Here is a 20,526-nt window from a genome sequence, read left to right as displayed (position 1 = left end):
AAGTTGCTCAGTCGTGTCCGACTCTTTGCAACCCCGTGGACTGTAGCCTGCCCAGGCTCCTCCGTCCATGGGATTTTTCAGGCAGGAATACTGGAGTGGGTTGCCATTTCCTTCTCCAGAGGGTCTTCCCAACCCAGAGATCAAACCTGGATCTCCCGCTTTGTAGGCCGACGCTTTTACCATCTGAGCCACCAGGGAAGTCAAAGCAGCCTGCATTTGTTGGGCCGTTACTATGAACCAGGCACAGGCATTCATTCATTAAGTTCCCACAACTACCTGGAGGGAAGAATATCATACTTCCATGTTACAGATGATGAAACTGAGGCCCAAGGAGGTAAAATATTATCCTAAGTGCTCTCCCCTACATTATTGTCTTTTTTGGGGGATCCTTTACCTAAAAAGTAATAAAGTTGTCCAGTCATCCCTCCTGTCTCTACACCAAGCTGGGAAATTTGTCTGGACCAATGACACCCTTGGATCTGAGAAGGGTAGTGAGGAAGGGACTCTGAGTCTTCTGCTCAGTAGGATGGCAGCAGTGGGCCGAGAGCACCCCTCCTGAGGTCAGACAGGTCAGCTCCACTGCTATGTCATTTTGAATTAGTTCCTTGACGTCTCTGAGTCTCAATTTTCTTATCTGAAAAAAGGAGGAAATAGAATTATAGAATTGTGAAAAGCAAAACCAGGCAAAGAGCCTGCCATCCAGTAGGTATTAGCAGAGTGGAAGTAGCTGACATCTTTGGACAAAGAACGCATTTGGGAGGCAGTGACTGCCCAGCCACTGAGTCGGGTGGCAGGGAAGAGGGGAAACAGCTTCTCTGGGTTGGGTTTGTCCGTCCTCTCACCCTGACCACTTCTGTATCATTCTCCATGTCTTTCAGGTGGTGGCCGTGTACCCCTTTGTGGCCAGAAGCAGCCATGAAGTGAGTCTGCAGGCAGGCCAGCGGGTGACTGTGCTGGAGGCCCAGGACAAGAAGGGGAACCCAGAATGGAGCCTTGTTGAAGTAAACGGACAGAAGGGCTACGTGCCTTCCAGCTTCCTGGCCAGGGCCCCAAGTCCAGCTCCGTGGGGCTGGAGTTTGCCTTCTTAGGGTGCCCTCCTTGAAGTCCATGTTCCAGGAGGGTTGGAGGCTGTGACCCTGGGAAGGAAAAGAAGCAAAGAGAAGGTGGGGGTGAATGAGGAGATCAGGTCAGGGCGGGGTGAAGGGCACGGAGAAGGTAACCAGAAGATGAGCCTTGCAGAACGCCTGGTGTGGGTGGGCACGAAAGGCCCCAACCAGGGCAGCTCATTATATCTGCCTGGAGAGGGCGTTCCAACCTGAGTCACAGCACCCTGGATGGCAGGTCCCAGCTGATGCGCCAGGACTTGCTTGTGGCCAGTCTTACCTGTGCTCCTGCCCCAGCCTGTCCACGGGAGTGGGTCACCTAGATGAGCATTACCTGTGTGCTGTGTGGTTGCATGGAGGGCCCCTAGAGAGTCCAGAACTGCCTGGCCTGACAGCTCACTTCCTTTCTGTGATATAGAGACACCATAGCTGACCAGTCGGCTTTTATTTCTCTAAAGTGGGAGCTGAATTGCCTTGGGCAGTGAACACACAGGAGCCCTCTCTAGTAGGGAATGAGGGCTTGTCAGGGCAGTAGAAAGGTTCCCAGGAGTCTTTTGGCTGGGCCTGGAATGGGTATGAGCAAGTCACGATTCTGGAATGTGTGTAGGCAAATGCAGAGGCTGCTCCAGAGGAGAAGGGTTTTTGAGGGTGTGTTAGGTGGGGTGTGTGAAGTTGTACAGTTGAGGTGTGTGTTAGGTTGGCAGCAGTTGTACACTGCTGCTGTGTTCTCTGGACTAGGGGACAAAGGGCCATGCAAATCACAGAGGAAACTGTGAAGCAGGTAACTAAAGACCTGGTGGGTGGGTAATGACTTAGTTTCCTATTTCTGGAAGAAGGGGAGCCAGGGGAACCCCCAGTGGTTTCAGGAGGGTGCTGAGGGCCTGGAGGCTACAGTGGAGGTGATGTCAGTTGGCTGTGGAACCTCAGACATAGAGCACAACCTTGGTTTTCACATCTATTAACTAACATCTAACTCAGGCTTGTGATGAGAATGAGGAGATGCCAAAGTTGTGGAAGCTCCTTGTGAATCATGAAGTGTGACATAAATGTAAAACTGCAGGTTGTGCAGGAAGTGGTCTCAGGATGGCCCCAGGCATCAACTGGCCACTCTCCATGCTCATGGCCATGACCAACATTAATGATCAGTGTGCCATCCTTTCCTTTAAGCCCAGGATCCCTCCCAGTGCTGCATTCTAGGTAACCAAACTTTTGAACTTGGTGAGATCACATTAATTGTCATCCCTTTCTAGAACCTAGAAATTGAAGCCTCTCAAAAGAGTTCCTGTTCAAGGAAGACTGACTACCAGGGCAAATTTGGGTGCAGCAGCTGTGGATCATCATTTCTAAGTTGTTGCTTTCGGCTCAGATAAGTTGTAAGATTCACAGGAGAGAGAAAAGGTGATTCAGTGTACCTTTTAAAACAAATGACAAATTTCAGAACAAATCCACATTAGATTATGTGTAAAAACAGGTGGCAGTTTAGACTTAATTCCAAGAATACCTCTGTATTATAACTGTAGTGCCTAAAATTGTTAGCTCTGGTGTTTGGAGAGCCTTTAATAAGTTTATACATGTCCGTGTCAGACAGTCTGTAACTTACCTCCTCTGGGCTTGTGAAAGCATGAAGGCTGCATACATAATGCAAGAGAAACTCAGTCCCCACAACCTTTCACCCAGCACAAAATTGACTCTAAGATGCTCACGACTCATTTTCCTTTCTCTTCCCTGCTCAGCTTTCTGATGCAAACAAGTAGCATTGGAGAACAGGTAATAAAATAGGAAATGCAGCTGTGGTAGAACCAGTGTGGTTCTACAGTACTTTTGAGAGCCTACTGTTGGCACTGGGGCAGCTTTCAACTATGACTGAAGCGAGGTTCCCACTCAGAGATGCTGATGCAATTTGTCTGGAGTGTGGCCCAGCCTCAGGAAATCAGAGAGCTCCTCAAGTACTTCCAGTGTGTGGCCAGGGTTGGAGATCTCTGCCCTGGACACACAGTGCTGGTCGAGATAGACCTGGGGTCAGAAAATGGTCACAGGCTCTAACCTAGGATGTGCCCCATCTGAACTTTGTACTTGCTGAGATGCTTTAAACAGGCAGCGTGAGAGGAGGTTTGAAACAGGACAGCCTGTTCTTTCAGGTCCTAGAATGTATATTTATTAAGTGCCATTAAAAGGGACCTGAACAAAACTGGATGTTCTTGTAGGCAGAAGGGAGAAAACTGAAATATACTTGGTACCAAGTCTATCTCACGAAAGGAAAATAAAAATGTGTTCGGTAACACATGGGTTGTGGTTTTTCATACCAGGGAATGAGATTAAAAGTCACTGAAGGGTAAGGAAATGCACAACTGAGAATATGGAGAATGGCCTGAATTTTCTCCAGAGGACTCGGTGTAATGTACCTTTCCCCTCCAGATGCCTAGAACCATTGCACTGTCTTATTTATTTCAATGCTGGGCCATCACATATTAGACTCGCAAAGGTATTTGCCTGTGACTAGAACAACACTTCCAAGAGTTGAAGACTGATTCACGAGGGTGCCTCTTGCTCCCTGCAATGGAGTTTAACCTTTGGGGCTCCAACCTAGTTTTAGACATGGGGACCAGATTACAACAATATCTCCGTGCTCAAAAAGATGAGCAAATTCTCGGTTAATGTGCTGAGTTCTAGCTTGGTGAATAACTGATGTCAACTACTGGGAATAAAGGTCTTAAAGATGATATGTTGCTGAAATTTGTGTGACTCTAACCATTGGACCTTTGCTCACTAGACACTTGCTGTATATAAAAATGGCACCTCATTTATTCATGTGTTCATTTAATGAGTGTCTACTGCATATCTTCAGTGCCTCCAGGAGTTGGCCTTGGCTGTTGGGGATGCAGTGAGAAGTCCAAGATTGGGGCCCTGCCCTCCCAAAGCTTATACTGATGAAGGAGGCAGGCAAGGCAACAGTTACACACAGTGTTAGTTGTTGATAACAACTTAGATAACAGGTGCCACCAGAGCCCAGGGGGAGGCCAGCCACTGACTTAGACTTGGTGGCTCAGGAGGGCTTCCTTAAAGAAGTGATATCCAAGCTGATGGGAAATGGAATAGATGTAGGTGGGAGGGAGGGCATGTGCAAAGGCAGAGATAAGAGCAAGCATGGCTCATCTGGGAACTGAAATGCTGTAAGGCTGAAACACATGCTGTGTGTAGGGGTGGTGGGTGCAGTGGGAGATGGCTTAGTGAGCTGTGCATGGTAAGGAGCTTTGGGGTTTATTGTGAAGGCAGTCAGGGGGCACTAAAGGGTTTCAAGCAGAAGAGTGACACCCGGGGTTGTGGTTTAGGATGCAAGTTCTAGTTCATCCCTGGATCTCCCTAAGCATCTGTCACATGCCTCAAGTTATAGATGTTCAATACACGTTGCTCAGGTAACACCCAGATGGGATTGGGACACGAAAGCCTGCCTCCAAGTATCTCCCATCCAGCTATAAAGGACATATGAGCATCAAGCAGTTACCTGGTACCACAGGGCAGAAATCTGTCAGCCCCAGAAGTTGTTATGGCCCAGGCTTCTAGATGTTCAGACAAGGAGGAGCTTTGGGGATGCTGAGGGGATCAGGGAGGCTTTCTGGAGGAAGTGGGGCTGGTGCTGGGTTTGTGGATAAGTAGGATTGGGGAGCTGACTGAGCCACCAGGCTTCCCCGGCACCTCAGTGGTAAAGAATCTGCCTGCAATGCGGGAGACCTGGGTTTGATTCCTGGGTTGGAAGATCCCCTGGAGAAGGGCATGGCTACCCATGCCAGTGTTCTTGCCTGGAGAATTCCATGGACAGAGGATCCTGGCAGGTTACAGTCTATAGGGTCTCAAAGAGTCTGACACAACTAAGTGACTAAGCACACAGGATTGGGGAAGGGGAAAGGGAAGACTTCTCAGGCCCTGGAAAGCAGCATCGTGGTGTAAGTGTCTAGCACTTGGCCTTAACATGCGTAGGCCTTACAAGGGTAAGGGCCTACCTGGCCACAGGCAAGTAGCAAACTTATTTACTGCAAGTTTGTGCATGTGAAGGAAGAAGCTTGATGAGGGTCCCCAGCCTGCCCCTTGGTCTTCTGTTTTTCTTATCAGTAATTTTTGAACTTCCTTTTTCTGAGTCAGGGTGGGCATCTTTCCCATTGAGGGCAATCCAAGACATGGGCTGGAGTGTCCCAGATGTTTTTCTCATCTGTAAAGTGTGTGCAGTTCCTCTTCTCGCAGGGCAAGTGAGAGGATTGAAGGAAACGCTTGTGAACGGTGGTTGATCACAATGGGAGCGTCACTGCTGTGTAGTGAGGGAACTTGTGAACTCGGACCACTAGGTGGCAGCAGGGCTCTATCAGCTGAGATTGGGCCTGGAAGAGCCCCTGGTCAAATTGAAATACAGAGGCTGCCAGGCAGGTGGTGCAGATGGGAGGAAGGGCCAGGTGAAAGACCCTAGGGAGTGGCAGGGGCTGTGATGGACCAGCAGGAACACACTCCAGCTGCAGGAGCTTGCAGCTGCTCGGCTTCGGTCAGTGTTGCCACATCAGAATGAGGGCCAAGTGGTGCCAGGCATTCTGATTTTTTGAGAGAAATCAAATACCAGGGTTTTGTTTTGTTTTTTGATGTGAACTCTTCTGTGTGGAGATTGTGCAGGTCACAGAAGATCCCCCCCTAGTACATCTTCTGCCAGAGTGTGGGTTGGCTGCCCTGGTGGAGAATCTCCTCTGAAGAATTAGTTTCATGTCTATGTCCTGTGAAAGCCCTACGTGTGTCTCCGCTTCACTCACTACTTCATCAGACATTAATTTCCTTGGATCTCTGGGGAGCACCATTCTCTTTTATGCTATTGTTACTATTGTTGTCATCAAACTTCTGTTAGGTTGTGAGCCATATTTTCTGACCATCCATGAGGATCTCCATAGGACCTGTTTCACAAGGTTCTTTTGAGGAATAAATGAGCCAGGACCTGACTCATTAGCACTCAATAAACATACTTATCATTATTATGGGGACGTGAGGGGAGATGACATGACATTTGGAGGAAGGTTTGCAGGGCCTGTCTTTCTCTCAGTATAGGGGCTGGTGACAAGGCCTGGCCACTCCCTTATGTAGATGAAGCCCCCTGGCTTGTGAGGGCCTCATGGAGACTGGTTCCAGCCCTTCCCTCAGAGGCTGCTGTTACACCCCAAAGGGATTCTTGGGACGTCCCCTGGTCTGGATCCCTGCTGCTGCATCTGGGTCAGGGTGGGCAGCATTCCCATCCAGGACAATCTCAGTCATGGGCAGGAGTGTCCTAGATTCTCCTGCCTCTCCCCAGTGATAGGACTTTCTGCAGTTCACTGCCTCAGGACAAGTCAGGCAGCGATTCAGGGATTCAGGCGATAATCAGGCATGCAGGTGCACTGAAGCAGGACTCTGCTCATAGGCTTAGGGCCCTTTGCATCCAGAAGCATCTTCTCAGGGTGTTCCCAGGAGACCCAGCAGCTTTGGGGACCAAAGCTCCTTGCTGGAGGTTCCAGTAGCAGATTCAGGAACAAAGAGAGGGGGAGATTAGATTTGTCCTTGCGGGCTCTGATTTATGCTGAGCTCAGGAACACTAGTGAGTGCTGTTCCGTTAGGACTCAGGCAGCTCCCATGCTTCCAGGCACCTCAGGGTGGTGGTTCTGGGTTCCCTGCCTTGGACCCATGCATCAGGGGTCTGGGCAGCCTTGAGGCCTATGAGTAGGAAGGGAGCTCAGTGGCTGAAGGTTTGGAACAGCCTTGAGCCTCAGAAAAATTGAGGCCAGAGCGGGTGTAGGAGTTGCATCCACCCCTTCTGAGCAGCTCTCATTTCCAGAGGTTAGTCATTTGCTTGCTCGCTCTCACAGTCATTCCCTGACCAGCTCTGCTGTGTACTAGAGAGAACTACATTTCCCAAGCTCCTCTGACCTCTGATTTTCTAGTATGTTTGGCCAGTGGGAGACACTGGCAGGAAGGAGGAGAGGAGAACTCTAGATATTTCTCCCTCTCTCAGTTTCAGGCTGTATCTCTGCCTTGGCTGGTCTCCTCCATGGTTCCAGCTTCCACTGGATGTTCCTTGCCTCTTGGCCTTGGGAAGGCCTGGCTGTGCTTCCAGTTTCTGTCAGATAGCGTCAGATACTGGCACTAGTAACACTGCCGCTTCCCTGCGTTCCTCCAACCTAGAGACTAGAGTGTCTTTTTGCTATTGTTAGTCCCTGTGGTGCTTCCAGGATCTTCTTTAACCTGTGTAACTCCCTCCCCATGTCTCTCTGTTCACAAGTCATAGAGTGGTTCTCTTTCTGACTGGACAGTGACTCTTATGTGGCTTAGTGGCTAAGGGAACAGGGAGGTGGTGGATAGTGGAGCTGGAGCTCCAGATGCCTCTGCCCCTTGGGCTGCCCAGCCTTCAGAGGAGACTGGGAGCATCACCAAGTCTGCTACACCTTCCCTGGGTCAGGGAACAGTTGGGCCCTCCCCACCCAGAGCTCTTGAAAGAGTGTTCAGCTGTAGACAGCAGCTGAGTGGGTCAGGCTCAGGGTCAGTGGCTGTGAGAATCTGCAGATCAACCCTTGTTTGGGGCAGCTGAAGCTGTTCCTACAGGGTCCAGAGAAGCAGACCCAGAGGAGACCCACGGGTCACTGTGTGAGAGCAGAGCCAGGCTGCATGCGGGAGGAGTGGATCACCTCCTTCTAGCCATAGGGCCTCGAGTCTGGCCCAGGCTCGGGGCGGGGGGCAGTGAGATAGGAACTGGAGGTGGGGCTTCTGGCCAGGGAAGAGCCTGCTTGTCTTGATTCTGGGGTCTCAGTGATTCTGGGCACATCAGCAGAGTCTCTGGTCTGGGAAAAGGCCAGTGCAGTAATAGCAATCACCGCAGCTTCTGTTCATGTCTCAGAGGGCTGTTTGAGGGTGATGTGAGGGAATCCACTTTACATGATTAATCCAGTGCTGGCACATAGGAAGCTCTCAAGATCTGCAAGCTAAAGAAAAATAAAAACAAAAAAATAACCCCTACAAATCTCAACAGCAACCAGCCTCTGTGGACCTTATTCTATAGGCATTTCATGGAATAGGCTGGTGTCTAGTTTGCAGTGAAACCCAGGCCTCTCCCCTGGAGCGGGGCTGGGGCTGGCAACATAGTCCCAGCTGCCAGGGCCAGGAAGAGGGTCAAGTCAGGTGACAAGTTGTGAGGTTGGGAGATCACTGTGATCCCAGGACACACGCCCCAGAGATATGGGGACAGATAGTAGATGTCCAGAACTGCAATGGGGCACTTAAGGACAAGTATCACCTCATGTTCAGACAGAAAAGATATCAAGGCCAGGTCAGAGAGTGGGTACCAGTCTTTGGGTTGAAGTTCAAGTACTAGGCCCTGGGGACTTAGCAATCAGGTCCACTAAAATCAGACACTGGCAGGAGGCAGCATTCAGCACTGGGCACGAGAAACTTCGTTTGGAGCCCTAGGGGCCAGAGCTGCTGGAAACTCTCCTATCTGAGGACAGGATTGAACCTAAGGAACAAGATGGGTTGCCTGTGGGCAAGGGGCTGGGATGGAGAGGGTATGGGATAAAGAGGCTGTGGTAGTCAGGAGCCCAGACTTCCCACTGCAAAGCATCCAAGTTCAAATCCCGACTCCACACCTACCAGCTGTGTGACCTCATCGAACAAGTTACTTCATCTCCCTAAAACCTCACTTTCCTCTTTGTGGGTAAGCCAGGAAATAGTCCTACCTCAAAGGGCTGTTGGAATGTCGAGACGGGATCTTTCACGGAGGCGTTAGCACTGTGTCATGGAGGCATTAGCCCTGTGTCTGCGACGTAGGAACGCTGCTTGAATGATCCTCAAAGACACAGCCAGTTTTTCTGGCTCCCACCCCCTCCAAAGGATTCTTCCCCAGGTTTGCCCACCGTGACCCCCACTCGAGTCTTCTCTGGGCTGACGCTCTGAGTACATTTAACCTTTGCTCTAACATCTGTGTTTCTGACCCTTCACCACCTCAGGCTCTAAAAAATACCCTTTCACTGCGTAGGCGCTTTCCAAACTGAAAGCAAGTGGATGTCTTAAGAGGCCAAAAGTTGTCCCCCTGGGAACATAATGTGACCATGTCCTCGGATACTCCGTGGTGAGTAGAGCTCGCCATCTTGGATTACTTCACCCTGTCAGGAAGCTCCCTCAGAGCTCAGGCAGAGCAGTGGAGATAGCCTTGCTGATACGCCTTTGTGGATATACTTTCTCCTGACGTTTGTTCCCTGCCACGTTTCTAAATGTTTTTTTCTCAAATTCTTGTTTACCCTTCTCCCACCCCTCTGACATGAGGCAGAGGCATGTACACAACTGGAAAAATCTTAACATCTACCTTCTTCCCCTTTACACTACCCCGCCCCCCACGCCCCCTCCCAAGCCAGAGATTCCAAGGCATGGCACTTCCCCTTAGGAGTCATGTATCCCCATCCCCACCTGAAAAAGCACAAAGTGAAATCGCTCAGTCGTGTCCGACTCTTTGCGACCCCATGGGACTGTAGCCTGCCAGGCTCCTCCGTCCGTGGGATTTTCCACCAAAAGCACTTGGTCCAGATTTGCTTTTCAGTTTTGTGAAAAGGCACTTTTCGCACGTGCCTTTTGTCTTTCTTCGTGTATTACAATATGCACGTGATATATTATGTTTAATAAAATTGACTATGGAATTTGAATTGTATCTCTTTCTCTCCTAAGAGCCTGTCACACTTCCCTAGGCGCCTGTAAGGGACAGTGCCAACAAATACCTAATCTGCCACCATGAGCCCAGAAACACTCTTCCTGCAGTCTTCTCTCCGTTGTTCATGCCAAAAACCCAGGATTCATTCCACTTCCTCTCTTCCTCTCAGCCCTCTATATTCAGTCCTTCAGCAAGACCTGTCAACTTTACTTCCAGAACCTTCCCAGCTGGTCCACTTTTCCCCTCTCCACTCCCTCCACCCCTCCTGTCTCGCCCGAGCTCCTGAAGGAGCCCCCTGACACTCTCGATTCCCACCCCTGTGTTTTCCCCTCACCCACTCTCCACAGAACGAAGTGATCCTTCGGAAAACTAAATTAGAGAACGTCACGCCTGTGCTTAAATTCGAACAAGACCCAGACTCCTTACTCAGACCTAACTGGGCCTGCATAACGGACCCTGCCTCCCTCCCATGGCATCACGTACCACCCTCCACCTTGATCACTGTAATTCGGCCAACACTTGCTTTTTTCCTTCTATTCCTCAATTACTCTAAGCTCCTTTCTGACTCAGGGACTCTGCACTGGCCTTTTCCTTCCCTGGGACACTCTTGTCCCAGATCTGCCCTTCGCTGGCTTCTTGCCACACAGGTCAGCTTCTCAGCAATGCCTTCACTGACCACTCTATCTGGGTAGTCTCCAACCTTCTGCACCCTGACCCCAGCACTCACTATTCATCACCCTGTCTTCCTGTCATAATAGTTCGTGCCCCTCTCTCTTATTTTCTTGTTTATCTGTTTGTTGCTTGCTTTCCTCATTAGAAAGGAAGCTCCCCAAAGGTAAGGATTTTATCCATCTTGCATGTGTGCATGCTCAGTTGCTCAGTCATGTCTGATTCCATGAACAGTGGCCCGCCAGGCTCCTCTGTCCATAGGATTGTTCAGACAAGAATGGTGGAGTGGGTTGCCATTTCCTTCTCCAGGGGATCTTCTGGACCCAGGGACTGAACCCACATCTCCTATGTTTCTTGCATTGGTAGCAGATTCTTTACCTCTGAGGTACCTGGGAGGCCATTTTATCCATCTTATTTAGTCCTAAATCCAAATAGTCTTTGGTATGTCCCAAATGGAGCATGCTTGTACTAAAAAAATTATTCATAGTTTATCTGAAATTCAGATTTAACTAGGTGCCCTGAATTTAACTGGCAACCCTGCTTGAGACTCATGGTCCCACATCTTGGGAATATGGTCCCAACAGAATGAAACCGGTATGTGAAGAGAAGGGAGAAAATGAGACAGGAGAGAGGGTTGGGGAGAGGGAGAGAGACAGACAAAGACAGAACAGGACAGCAATAGAGAATGAGTGAGCGAGAGAGACAAAAGTCACAGGTAGACCAGTAGACACCCTCTGATGGGGTTCGTGTCTCACAGTGACCCACCCAGAGTCAGGGCCACCCCATCCTTTCTGTCGCTTGTTTGTTTACAGGTACCCATAAATTCCCCTTTCGCTTCAAAATAACAGCCAACATTCTCGAGCACTTGTGTGCGCCAGGCACTGGGCCAAGCTCTTTGGAGGCACTATCTCTTTTAGGCTGTCACCTCACACAGTTCTATGAGGGTGTTACTGTCGCTTGCTCTACAGAGGAACAGAGAAGTTAAATAACGTGCTCATGTTCACGCAGACTCTGGGCTTCAAATCCAGGCAGAGCTGGACCACTACGTGGAGCAGCTGTCACTCATAATCAAGGGGGCCCTGAGTGGCTCACCAGACTGCTGACCCTCAAGGGGCAAGTTGGCATCATGTGTGGATTCAGGAGCCAAACTAGACAGGCTCAAATCCAACTTTCCTCACCCATGGTGTGACTTTGGGAAAAGTTCCCCAATTACCCTGAGCTCAGTTTCCCCTTCTATAAAATGGTATTGACAGTAATAGTAGCTACAGCATAGGGGTGATATGGGGACTTAATTAACTAATGTCTCTGTATACACACATAATAAGTCATTAGATCAGATAAGCATTTAATAAATATTTACAGACATCTTTATTATTTTCAGCTCATCTCTGATGCCCAACACAGGATCTGGTACAAAGGAAGTCCTCATGGTTCCTGTGTGAGTGATGATAAGAATGAAGAATATTAATGAGAACCCTAATGACTATTTATTCAGCACCTTCTATGTACCAAGCATTGTGCTAAGCAACTTACATACATCTTTTCAGGCCATCCCCACAACAGCCTACTAAGTTGATATTGTCATCCCCATTTTACAGACAAGGAAACTGAAGCTATAAGAAAAGCCACAGAGAGAGGTCCAGAGCTAGGAGCTCAACCGTGGTTTATAAAGAAAGAACATTGGATCTGTGATTGCTTTGAAGAAGGCAGAAAGCAGACAGGCTTGCATTGAGATGTCTTCGTGTGGATTGACTTCTGAGTTCTTCCCATTCTCTTCATAAGCTCCTTCATGTCCGTTACAGATACCCTGTGTACTTGCCTTTTCATGCACCATATCTCATTAGATGGGTATGGAGTCCCATTTTATGAAGGAGGCACAGGTACTTGCTGAAGGTCACAGGTGTTATGAACAGGTTCTGAACTTGGCTTCATCTGACTGCCAGTGCAGGCTTTGTCCCCTGTACTCAACCTCTGATCTCTGTAGAGAATGCCCCCTCCAGAGCATGATGTCCCTCAGACCTCCCAAAGACACCCACTTCTGACAATCCCCACTGCTAGCAAACCCCCAGGCTGGGACCGCCTTCACAAAGCCACCACCAGAGTCAGCTTCATGGTCTGGCCCCTGCTCATCCCTTCTCCTCCTTGAACTCTGTGATCTGCCTGAGTTCAATCTACATTGCTCTCTCTGGTCCCCTTTGCACTCACTCCTTCACCTGGGTGGTGCACCCTTTCCCATTTCCCTCTCCTCCTACCAAATCATCTTTCAAATCTCAGTGGCATGTCAGTTCTTCCAGGAAGCCTTCCTTTCTTGGTTCAAGTGCTCTTCCTTTGTAGGCCTCTATTGGGTCCTCGGAGAAGGCAATGGCACTCTACTGCAGCACTCTTGCCTGGAAAATCCCATGGACGGAGGGGTCTGGAAGGCTGCAGTCCATGGGGTCGCTGAGGGTCGGACACGACTGAGCGACTTCACTTTCACTTTTCACTTTCATGCACTGGAGAAGGAAATGGCAACCCACTCCAGTGTTCTTGCCTGGAGAATCCCAGGGACGGGGGAGCCTGGTGGGCTTCCGTCTACGAGGTTGCACAGAGTTGGACCCGACTGAAGTGACTTAGCAGTAGCAGTAGCATTGGGTCCTTATCCCTATCTATTGAAATTGCCTTTTACCTGAGGGCCTCTCCTTTGCTCCAAGAGGGCAGGGCTATGTCTGCCTATTCACACTGCATCCCCAGAGCTTGGCCTGGGGTCAGGTACCTGGTTGGTGTTCGGTGAAATCTGGGTAATGAATGAGGGTTCCCTTCTATGTTTCATTGTACTGGCCTCAGTTTGCTGGCACATAGTAGGCTCTCAATGCAAATCTGTTGAATAGATAATGGATGACTGCATGAATAAACAAACAACATGGTTCAACATCCCCTGCCTCACATCTCTCTCTCCCTCTCTCTCTCTCTCACACACACACACACACACACACACACACACACACACACACACACACACACACACTGGATTTGTTCACCCCTCTGCCTTGGTCTCTTGCAGAACAAAAGGGATTCCAGCTCCTTGTTTGAATGCTGTGGGGTTTTGAGGAGAAAAGAAAATACTGCTCCTTCAACAAGAAGAGTTTCAGGCGATAAAGGCCTTTCTTGCTGGCAAAGGGAGGAAGGATAATCGGGGCCTCAGCCCAGTTTCAGGATGGCCTCAGTTGGCCCCAGACTGACTAATAAAGTGTGAAATTGACTTCACCCCCCGCCACATCTCCCCAGCCAGTGTGTCCCTGCAGCGTCTCCTCCTGCCACCGTGGACACAGTGCTGCCTCCATCCCCTCTGTCACTGGCAGACAGGCAGGTCATCAACGCCCACGCAGCCCCAGGGCCCAGCGCTCTGCAGAGCCCTGGAAGCCATCTGGCCTCGGGCCAGGATGGGCTTTCAAAGCTAGAAGCATCCGATGTGGCATGTCTGACGCACCTCCTAAGTCAGCCGCTGGCCCCTCCTGGCCCTATTTACTCCTCTGGCACTGACTGCCGAGGCACGGGTTGGGGCTGGAAGCGGGGACAGCGTTAGGTGAGCTCTTTGAGATTTCACCCCACCCCATCTGGTCCACTGCACCAAATGCAGGACTGGAGAATAAGAGCGAAAGGGACCTCAGCAAACAATGAAAGCAGGGAGATTTTAGGGGGCTTTAGGGGCTGTTTGGGAAATGATAGAAGGCCCCTAAACCTGTCCTTCCACCAGGACACTTTTCCACCCCAAAGGACCACTTTGGGGTCTGTTTTGTTTCTTTGCTTCTGTTTAAGATTTTCTAGGAAGAGAGGGATTCCGTGGCTCTGTTATTCAGCTGCTCAGTCGTGTCTGACTCTTTCTGACCCCGTGGACTGCAGCACGCCAGGCTGTCCATTTCTTCACTATTTCCCGGAGTTTGCTCAAACTCATGTCCATTGAATCAGTGATGCCATCCAACCATCTCGTCCTCTGTCATCCCCTTCTCCTCCTGCCTTCATGCCTTCCATGGCTCTAGTGAGTCCTAAAACCAGTGATCTGTCCAGCAGTCATTCCCAAACCTGCCTGTGCATCAGAATCAACCAGGCGACTTGGTGAAAAAGATTGTGAGATCTGTAGCGTGTTCATCTGCTCAACACCCATTTCCTATTCTTCTGAAAAGAGCCCCTATTTTAGAGAGCTATTGTTGCCTCACATAGCCCCACGGAGTCTGGGTGATCTCCAGGGGTGAGCATGTTACCCAGGCTGGGCCAGTCACAGAGTAATCTGCCTAGGGGTCTAAACTAGGCTGGAATGGGCAGCTGCAGGATTTTGGCAGAGCTGTAGGGGAAAAGATGGTCTCTTTTTCAGAGGCTGATAGCTGTCAGACTGGAACTGCTGGCTAACAATGAAATCAACACAGAGGTAAATTGTGACAAGGAATGACAAAAGAGAGAGAGAGAGAGCTCATAGCTTGTTATGAGCGCCTAGATCCAGCCATGTCTGAAGTTTACTCCTCTGGGCTATTCAAATACATGAGCCAATAAATTCAGTTCAGTTCAGTCGCTCAGTCGTGTCCGACTCTTTGTGACCCCATGAATCGCAGCACACCAGGCCTCCCTGGCCATCACCATCTCCTGGAGTTCACTCAGACTCACATCCATCGAGTCAGTGATGCCATCCAGCCATCTCATCCTCCGTCGACCCCTTCTCCTCCTGCCCTCAATCTCTCCCAGCATCAGAGTCTTTTCAAATGAGTCAACTCTTTGCATGAGGGGGCCAAAGTACTAGAGCTTCAGCTTCAGCATCATTCCTTCCAAAGAAATCCCAGGGTTGATCTCCTTCAGAATGGACTGGTTGGATCTCCTTGCAGTCCAAGGGACTCTCAAGAGTCTTCTCCAACACCACAGTTCAAAAGCATCAATTCTTCGGCGCTCAGCCGTCTTCACAGTCCAACTCTCACATCCATACATGACCACAGGAAAAACCATAGTCTTGACTAGACAGACCTTAGTTGGCAAAGTAATGTCTCTGCTTTTGAATATGCTATCTAGGTTGGTCATAACTTTCCTTCCAAGGAATAAGTGTCTTTTAATTTGATGGCTGCAGTCACCATCTACAGTGATTTTGGAGCCCCCAAAAATAAAGTTTGACACTGTTTCTGCTGTTTCCCCATCTATTTCCCATGAAGTGATGGGACCAGATGCCATAATCTTCATTTTCTGAATGTTGAGCTTTAAGCCAACTTTTTCACTCTCCTCTTTCACTTTCATCAAGAGGCTTTTTAGCTCCTCTTCACTTTCTGCCATAAGGGTGGTGTCATCTGCATATCTGATGTTATTGATATTTCTCCCGGCAATCTTGATTCCAGCTTGTGTTTCTTCCAGTCCAGCGTTTCTCATGATGTACTCTGCATATAAGTTAAATAAGCAGGGTGACAATATACAGCCTTGACGTACTCATTTTCCTATTTGGAACCAGTCTGTTGTTCCATGTCCAGTTCTAACTGTTGCTTCCTGACCTGCATACAGATTTCTCAAGAGGCAGGTTAGATGGTCTGGTATACCCATCTCTTTCAGAATTTTCCACAGTTTATTGTGATCCACACAGTCAAAGGCTTTGGCATAGTCAATAAACTAAACGAAGCCAATAAATTACTCTTTTCTTTTTTCGTTTTCTTTCTCCTTCTTTTTTTTTTTTTTTTGCTTTTGCTTTAGTCGCTTTGAGTTGGGTTTTTGCAATTTGTGACTGCAAGAGTCCAGACTAATACACAGACCCCACCTCAGATCTATTGACTCTTGATTCCCATTGATGGAGTCCAGGAATCTGGATTCTTCAAGAAGCTTCTGAGGAGGTTCTGATAAAGGGTCACTACTTTATCAATCATGTGTGGACATCATTGAGATCCTTGTCCAATGATGTACAGACAAAAGTGATCCTTCCATATGTGGCCATTATAATTATATGTCAGAACTCTGTCCATGGTCTTGACCCTCACAACAGCTTGATGAAGTACAGGTTATTCTTCCTATTTTACAGATGAGAACACTGAGGCGTAGAGACGTGGTGAATGAATGTATTCAAGGGCACACAGCTAGTAAGTGACAGATCTAGGCATAGGAGTCTCTGAAGTACATCCTTTTTCTACTACTCTACGTGTTCCAGAGGGGCTGTGCAACATGCTTAGAGCCTCCACACCCAGTGTTGGAAATGTCCTCTCTCTTCAGAAGCTCTTTCAATAAGCAGAGCCTATCTGAGTCACCTAGTGTCTTGTGGCCACAGTAAGAGAGGACTCCAATGTGATGGGCCTGAGCAACAAGGATGATGTATTATACTACACTCTAAGAAGCCCAAAGTAGGATGATTCCAGGACTGATTAATTTGGGGGCTCAGTGTCATAAGCAAAGGTTCAGGTTCTTTCACTTTTTCTTGTCTGTCTTCTTCAGGAGTCACAAGGCCTTCAGTCTGACTCTCCTTGGCTACAAGATAGCCGCTGCACTTCCAAACATGACAATGTCCAGCACAGGGAGATGGTCTGAGTCTTCCTATGTGTTTCTTTTTGTCTGTAAAGAAAATGGTTCTGAAAAGCCATTGGTCATTGGTCAGAATTACATCACACATTCAGACTTAGTTCAGTTGTTGGCAAGAAGGGTGGGGCATTGTGATAAGCTTGGACCAATCACGATGCACCGTGAGTCTGGGCTGAGTGGACACCTGAACAGTAGAGGGCTCTTCAAGAAGGATGGAAGATGTGGAAGTGTGTTGGGTAGTGTCTGCTCCACAATTCCTCCCCAATTCCCTGGATTTTCCTCCCTGATTCTGGGCCCAGGCTCCAGAGGCATCCTTCTTTTCATTAGTCATGGTCTTTGCAGGAAGGTCGACTTTCAGATTTCAAAATCCTCCCCATGGCTTCCTCATCCTCCCCTCCATTCCCCCCCCCATAGCTAGCAAGGTGTCCTAAAGAAACACAGGACTTTCCCGCCAACATCCAGAGGTGCTTCTCCTGGCTCTACTTCCCTGGCTCTCTGTCAGACTAATGCTAGCTCACTAGGTTGCCAGGAGGAGTGGCACAGCATGTGTGGTTGTGGGCCTGTGTCACTGCGTGCCCATCACCCATTTCCCCTTCTCTGAAGCACAGAATGCACACTGTCTTTAAGGGTCACCCTTTCCCACTCTCAGATCATGTGTGTAAGCAACACTGACTCTCACTGTACCCCTAACTCTTTTTTTTTTTTTGGCTGAGAGGCATGTGGGAACGTTGCTCCCTGACCAGGGATTGAACCTGTAATCCTTGTATTGGAAAAGTGAAAGTGAAGTCACTCAGTCATGTCTGACTCTTTGCAACCCCATGGACTGTAGCCTACCAAGCTTCTCAGTCCATGGACTTCTCCAGGCAAGAGTACTGGAGTAGGTTGCCATTTCCTTCTCCAGGGGATTTTCCTGACCCAGGGATCGAACCCAGGTCTCCCTCATTGCAGGAAGATGCTTTACCATCTGAGGGAAGTCCACTCCCAACTGTTAACAGGGTCTCTTCCCTTGCATCCTGGGGCATGTGACTTGAGCCTGTTCAATCACTGTTCAATGCCTTTTGCCACAGGACTTGATTTGGAATGGACAATAACCCCAGTCTGTTTTCTGAGAGCCACTTCCTGAGCCTTGAGCTTAAACTCTTGGGGGAGTGAAATTCTATTTATACTAGGGTTGTTGAGTTCCAGATTTGAGCCTGGAGCTTTCAGTAACCATTTTACAACTTCCTAAGGGAAAGTTGGTATGCAAATGAAGCTCACACTGAGCTGAGAGAATGAGATAGAGAGATCTTAAGGTGCTGGATCCAACTGGGCCTGATGCCAGACAGCTCTGTACATCTTGGTCACATGAGCCAATGAATCTTCCTTTCTTGGTCAAACCAGTCTGAGCTGGCGTTCTGCCCCTCGCAACCAAAAAGCAACTAATATAGCATGTGCTTTTGAAAAAGCTGAACTGTGCTCTCCTTTTTTTTTTTTTTTTGTGCTCTCCTTTGGCTGAGTCATGCAAGTATAGAGGGGAGTAATGGGAGATAAAGCTGGGAAATCAGGCTACAGACACATGGCAGAGGCCACTGAAGACTTTGAGGTGGGCCACTCAGGCTCTGAGACCACTGGGGAGCACAGGAGTTCCTGAGGCCAGAGAGTTGCCAAAACAAGCTAAACTTTGACCAACCCCCACCCCCCTGGCCCCCCGCCACGCCACCCCTGCGCCCGGGGATCAGGTTAATATCTTTGTAGCTGCTGATAAAGTAGAATTCTTGATCTGCAGTGGGATTCATCCTCCAGGCCCGCCTTCCACAGGAAAGAGTGGGTGAGTTCCGCATAACTGAGAATGTTTGGAAGATGGGAGCTACTGGCATTTACCAACGGCTCCTATGCACCAGGAATGATGAGGGTGGGGAGGAGCCCAGTGCAACTGACAAGAAGGTGGGGGATAACAGCAAATGTAGACAGCTCTTTTTAAAATTTATTTATTTATCTATTTTTGGCTGTGCTGCGTCTTCTCCCATTGCTGCACGCAGGGTTTCTCCGGTGGTGAGTGGGGGCTACTCTTTGCTGCGGCGCATGGTCTTTGCATTGCGGTGGCTTCCCTTGTTGTGGAGCGCTGGAGCACTGGCTCCAGGCACATGGGCTTTAGTAGTGGCAGCACTCGGGCTCAGTAGTTGTGGCTCAAGGGCCCTAGAGCATGAGCTCAATATCTGTGGTGCACAGCCTTAGTTGCCTCGTGACATGTGGAATCTTCCCAGACCAGGGATTGAACCTGTGTCCCCTGCTTTGGCAGGTGGATTCCCATCTATTCGAATCTCTCCTAAGTTGCCCAGGGTAGGAAATGGGCTGCCCAGAGTAGGTAGAAAGACATAACTTCCCTCTTTCTACCATATCTACTTCTATTAATGTGGCCTGACATTGTACTCACTTTGGTGTAGCACATTTTGCTTTGTATTAAAATGGATATTATATGTGCAGCTACCAGGTCATGTCTCCTCAGTCACCTCAAGTCTTCCAAACCCTCTCCTACCTTGGCAGAACTGCCTCCACCATTCAGTTTCTTTTTAAGACTACATGAATCAAAAGTCTTGTGCTCTTGAAGAGGTGAGGTGATCAAGGAGGAGATAAGAAACCAGCTCTCATTCTTTTTAATATTCAATAGCAGCAAAACCACCTCCCCACAGAAATAAAATGACAAAACACACATTAGTATCTCTGTAATCAGCCACACATGGCTTTTGCCCTCCAAATTGTTATCTGTATAGTCCATACATTTGTTCCTGACATGGTCTCTAGGAGTCCAATTCCATCCTCCCCCAGTCACTCCCAACCATACTGTCCATGCATTCTACTGTCTCACCTCTTCATTGAGGTTTCTGACCCAAAAAAACGGTTGCCCAGGACGGTATCAAGAATAAAGCCACCATTGCTTCTGATTTTCCCTCCAACCAAATCCAAAACACAAAATCATTGCTTAATTCCTCATATACATGATCTTGTTTGTTTGCTTACATATTACTGCATGTAGACATTGGTCCTCGTGCTTTACAAATATTAACTCATTTCATCCTGAAAACAACCTCTAATCACACTTGTTAGTTGCATTTTACAGAAGAAAAAGTTGTGCACATATGAATTAAGTGACCTTCCCAGAGTTACAAAATTAGGAAGTGACAGAACAGAAATTTGAACCCAGGTGGTTTGTACTTTTTAACCTGTGCCAAGGGTAGGCACACTTCTTCTGTAAAGGGCCAGATAGTACTTTAGGCATTGAGTATCACATACAGTCCCTGTTCCAATGACTCAGTTCTGTTGTCCTAGACAGCACATAAATAAATGGGTGTGACTGTGTGCCAATAAAACTTTCTTTAGAGACACTGAAGTTTGAATTTCATATCATGTTCAATGTCAGGAAATATTACTTTTTCTTTTGTCCCACTCCCCCCAGTCATTTAGAAACCATGGCAACCCACTCCAGTATTCTTACCTGGATAATCCCATGGACAAAGGAGCCTGGAGGGCTATAGTTCACGGGGTCGCAAAGAGTAGGACACTGCTGAAATGACTGGG

At 48.7% G+C, this 20,526-nt stretch overlaps 1 protein-coding gene across 1 annotated transcript in view; it reads left to right on the top strand.

The window, feature by feature from the left end:
- ARHGEF37 (Rho guanine nucleotide exchange factor 37) overlaps positions 1–3,823 on the top strand; it is a 58,815-nt gene extending 54,992 nt beyond the window's left edge. The window contains exon 13 of the mRNA XM_005683157.3: positions 879–3,823. Within this exon, the coding sequence (XP_005683214.2) occupies positions 879–1,088 (210 nt within the window). The 3' untranslated portion in view covers positions 1,089–3,823. The remainder of the gene's footprint in view (positions 1–878) is intronic.

This window comes from Capra hircus, chromosome 7 (assembly GCF_001704415.2).
Source record: "Capra hircus breed San Clemente chromosome 7, ASM170441v1, whole genome shotgun sequence".
Classification (NCBI taxonomy): Eukaryota; Metazoa; Chordata; class Mammalia; order Artiodactyla; family Bovidae; genus Capra; species Capra hircus.
The sequence above is the reverse complement of the archived record's forward strand: the minus strand, read 5'-3'. Positions and strand labels throughout refer to the sequence as shown.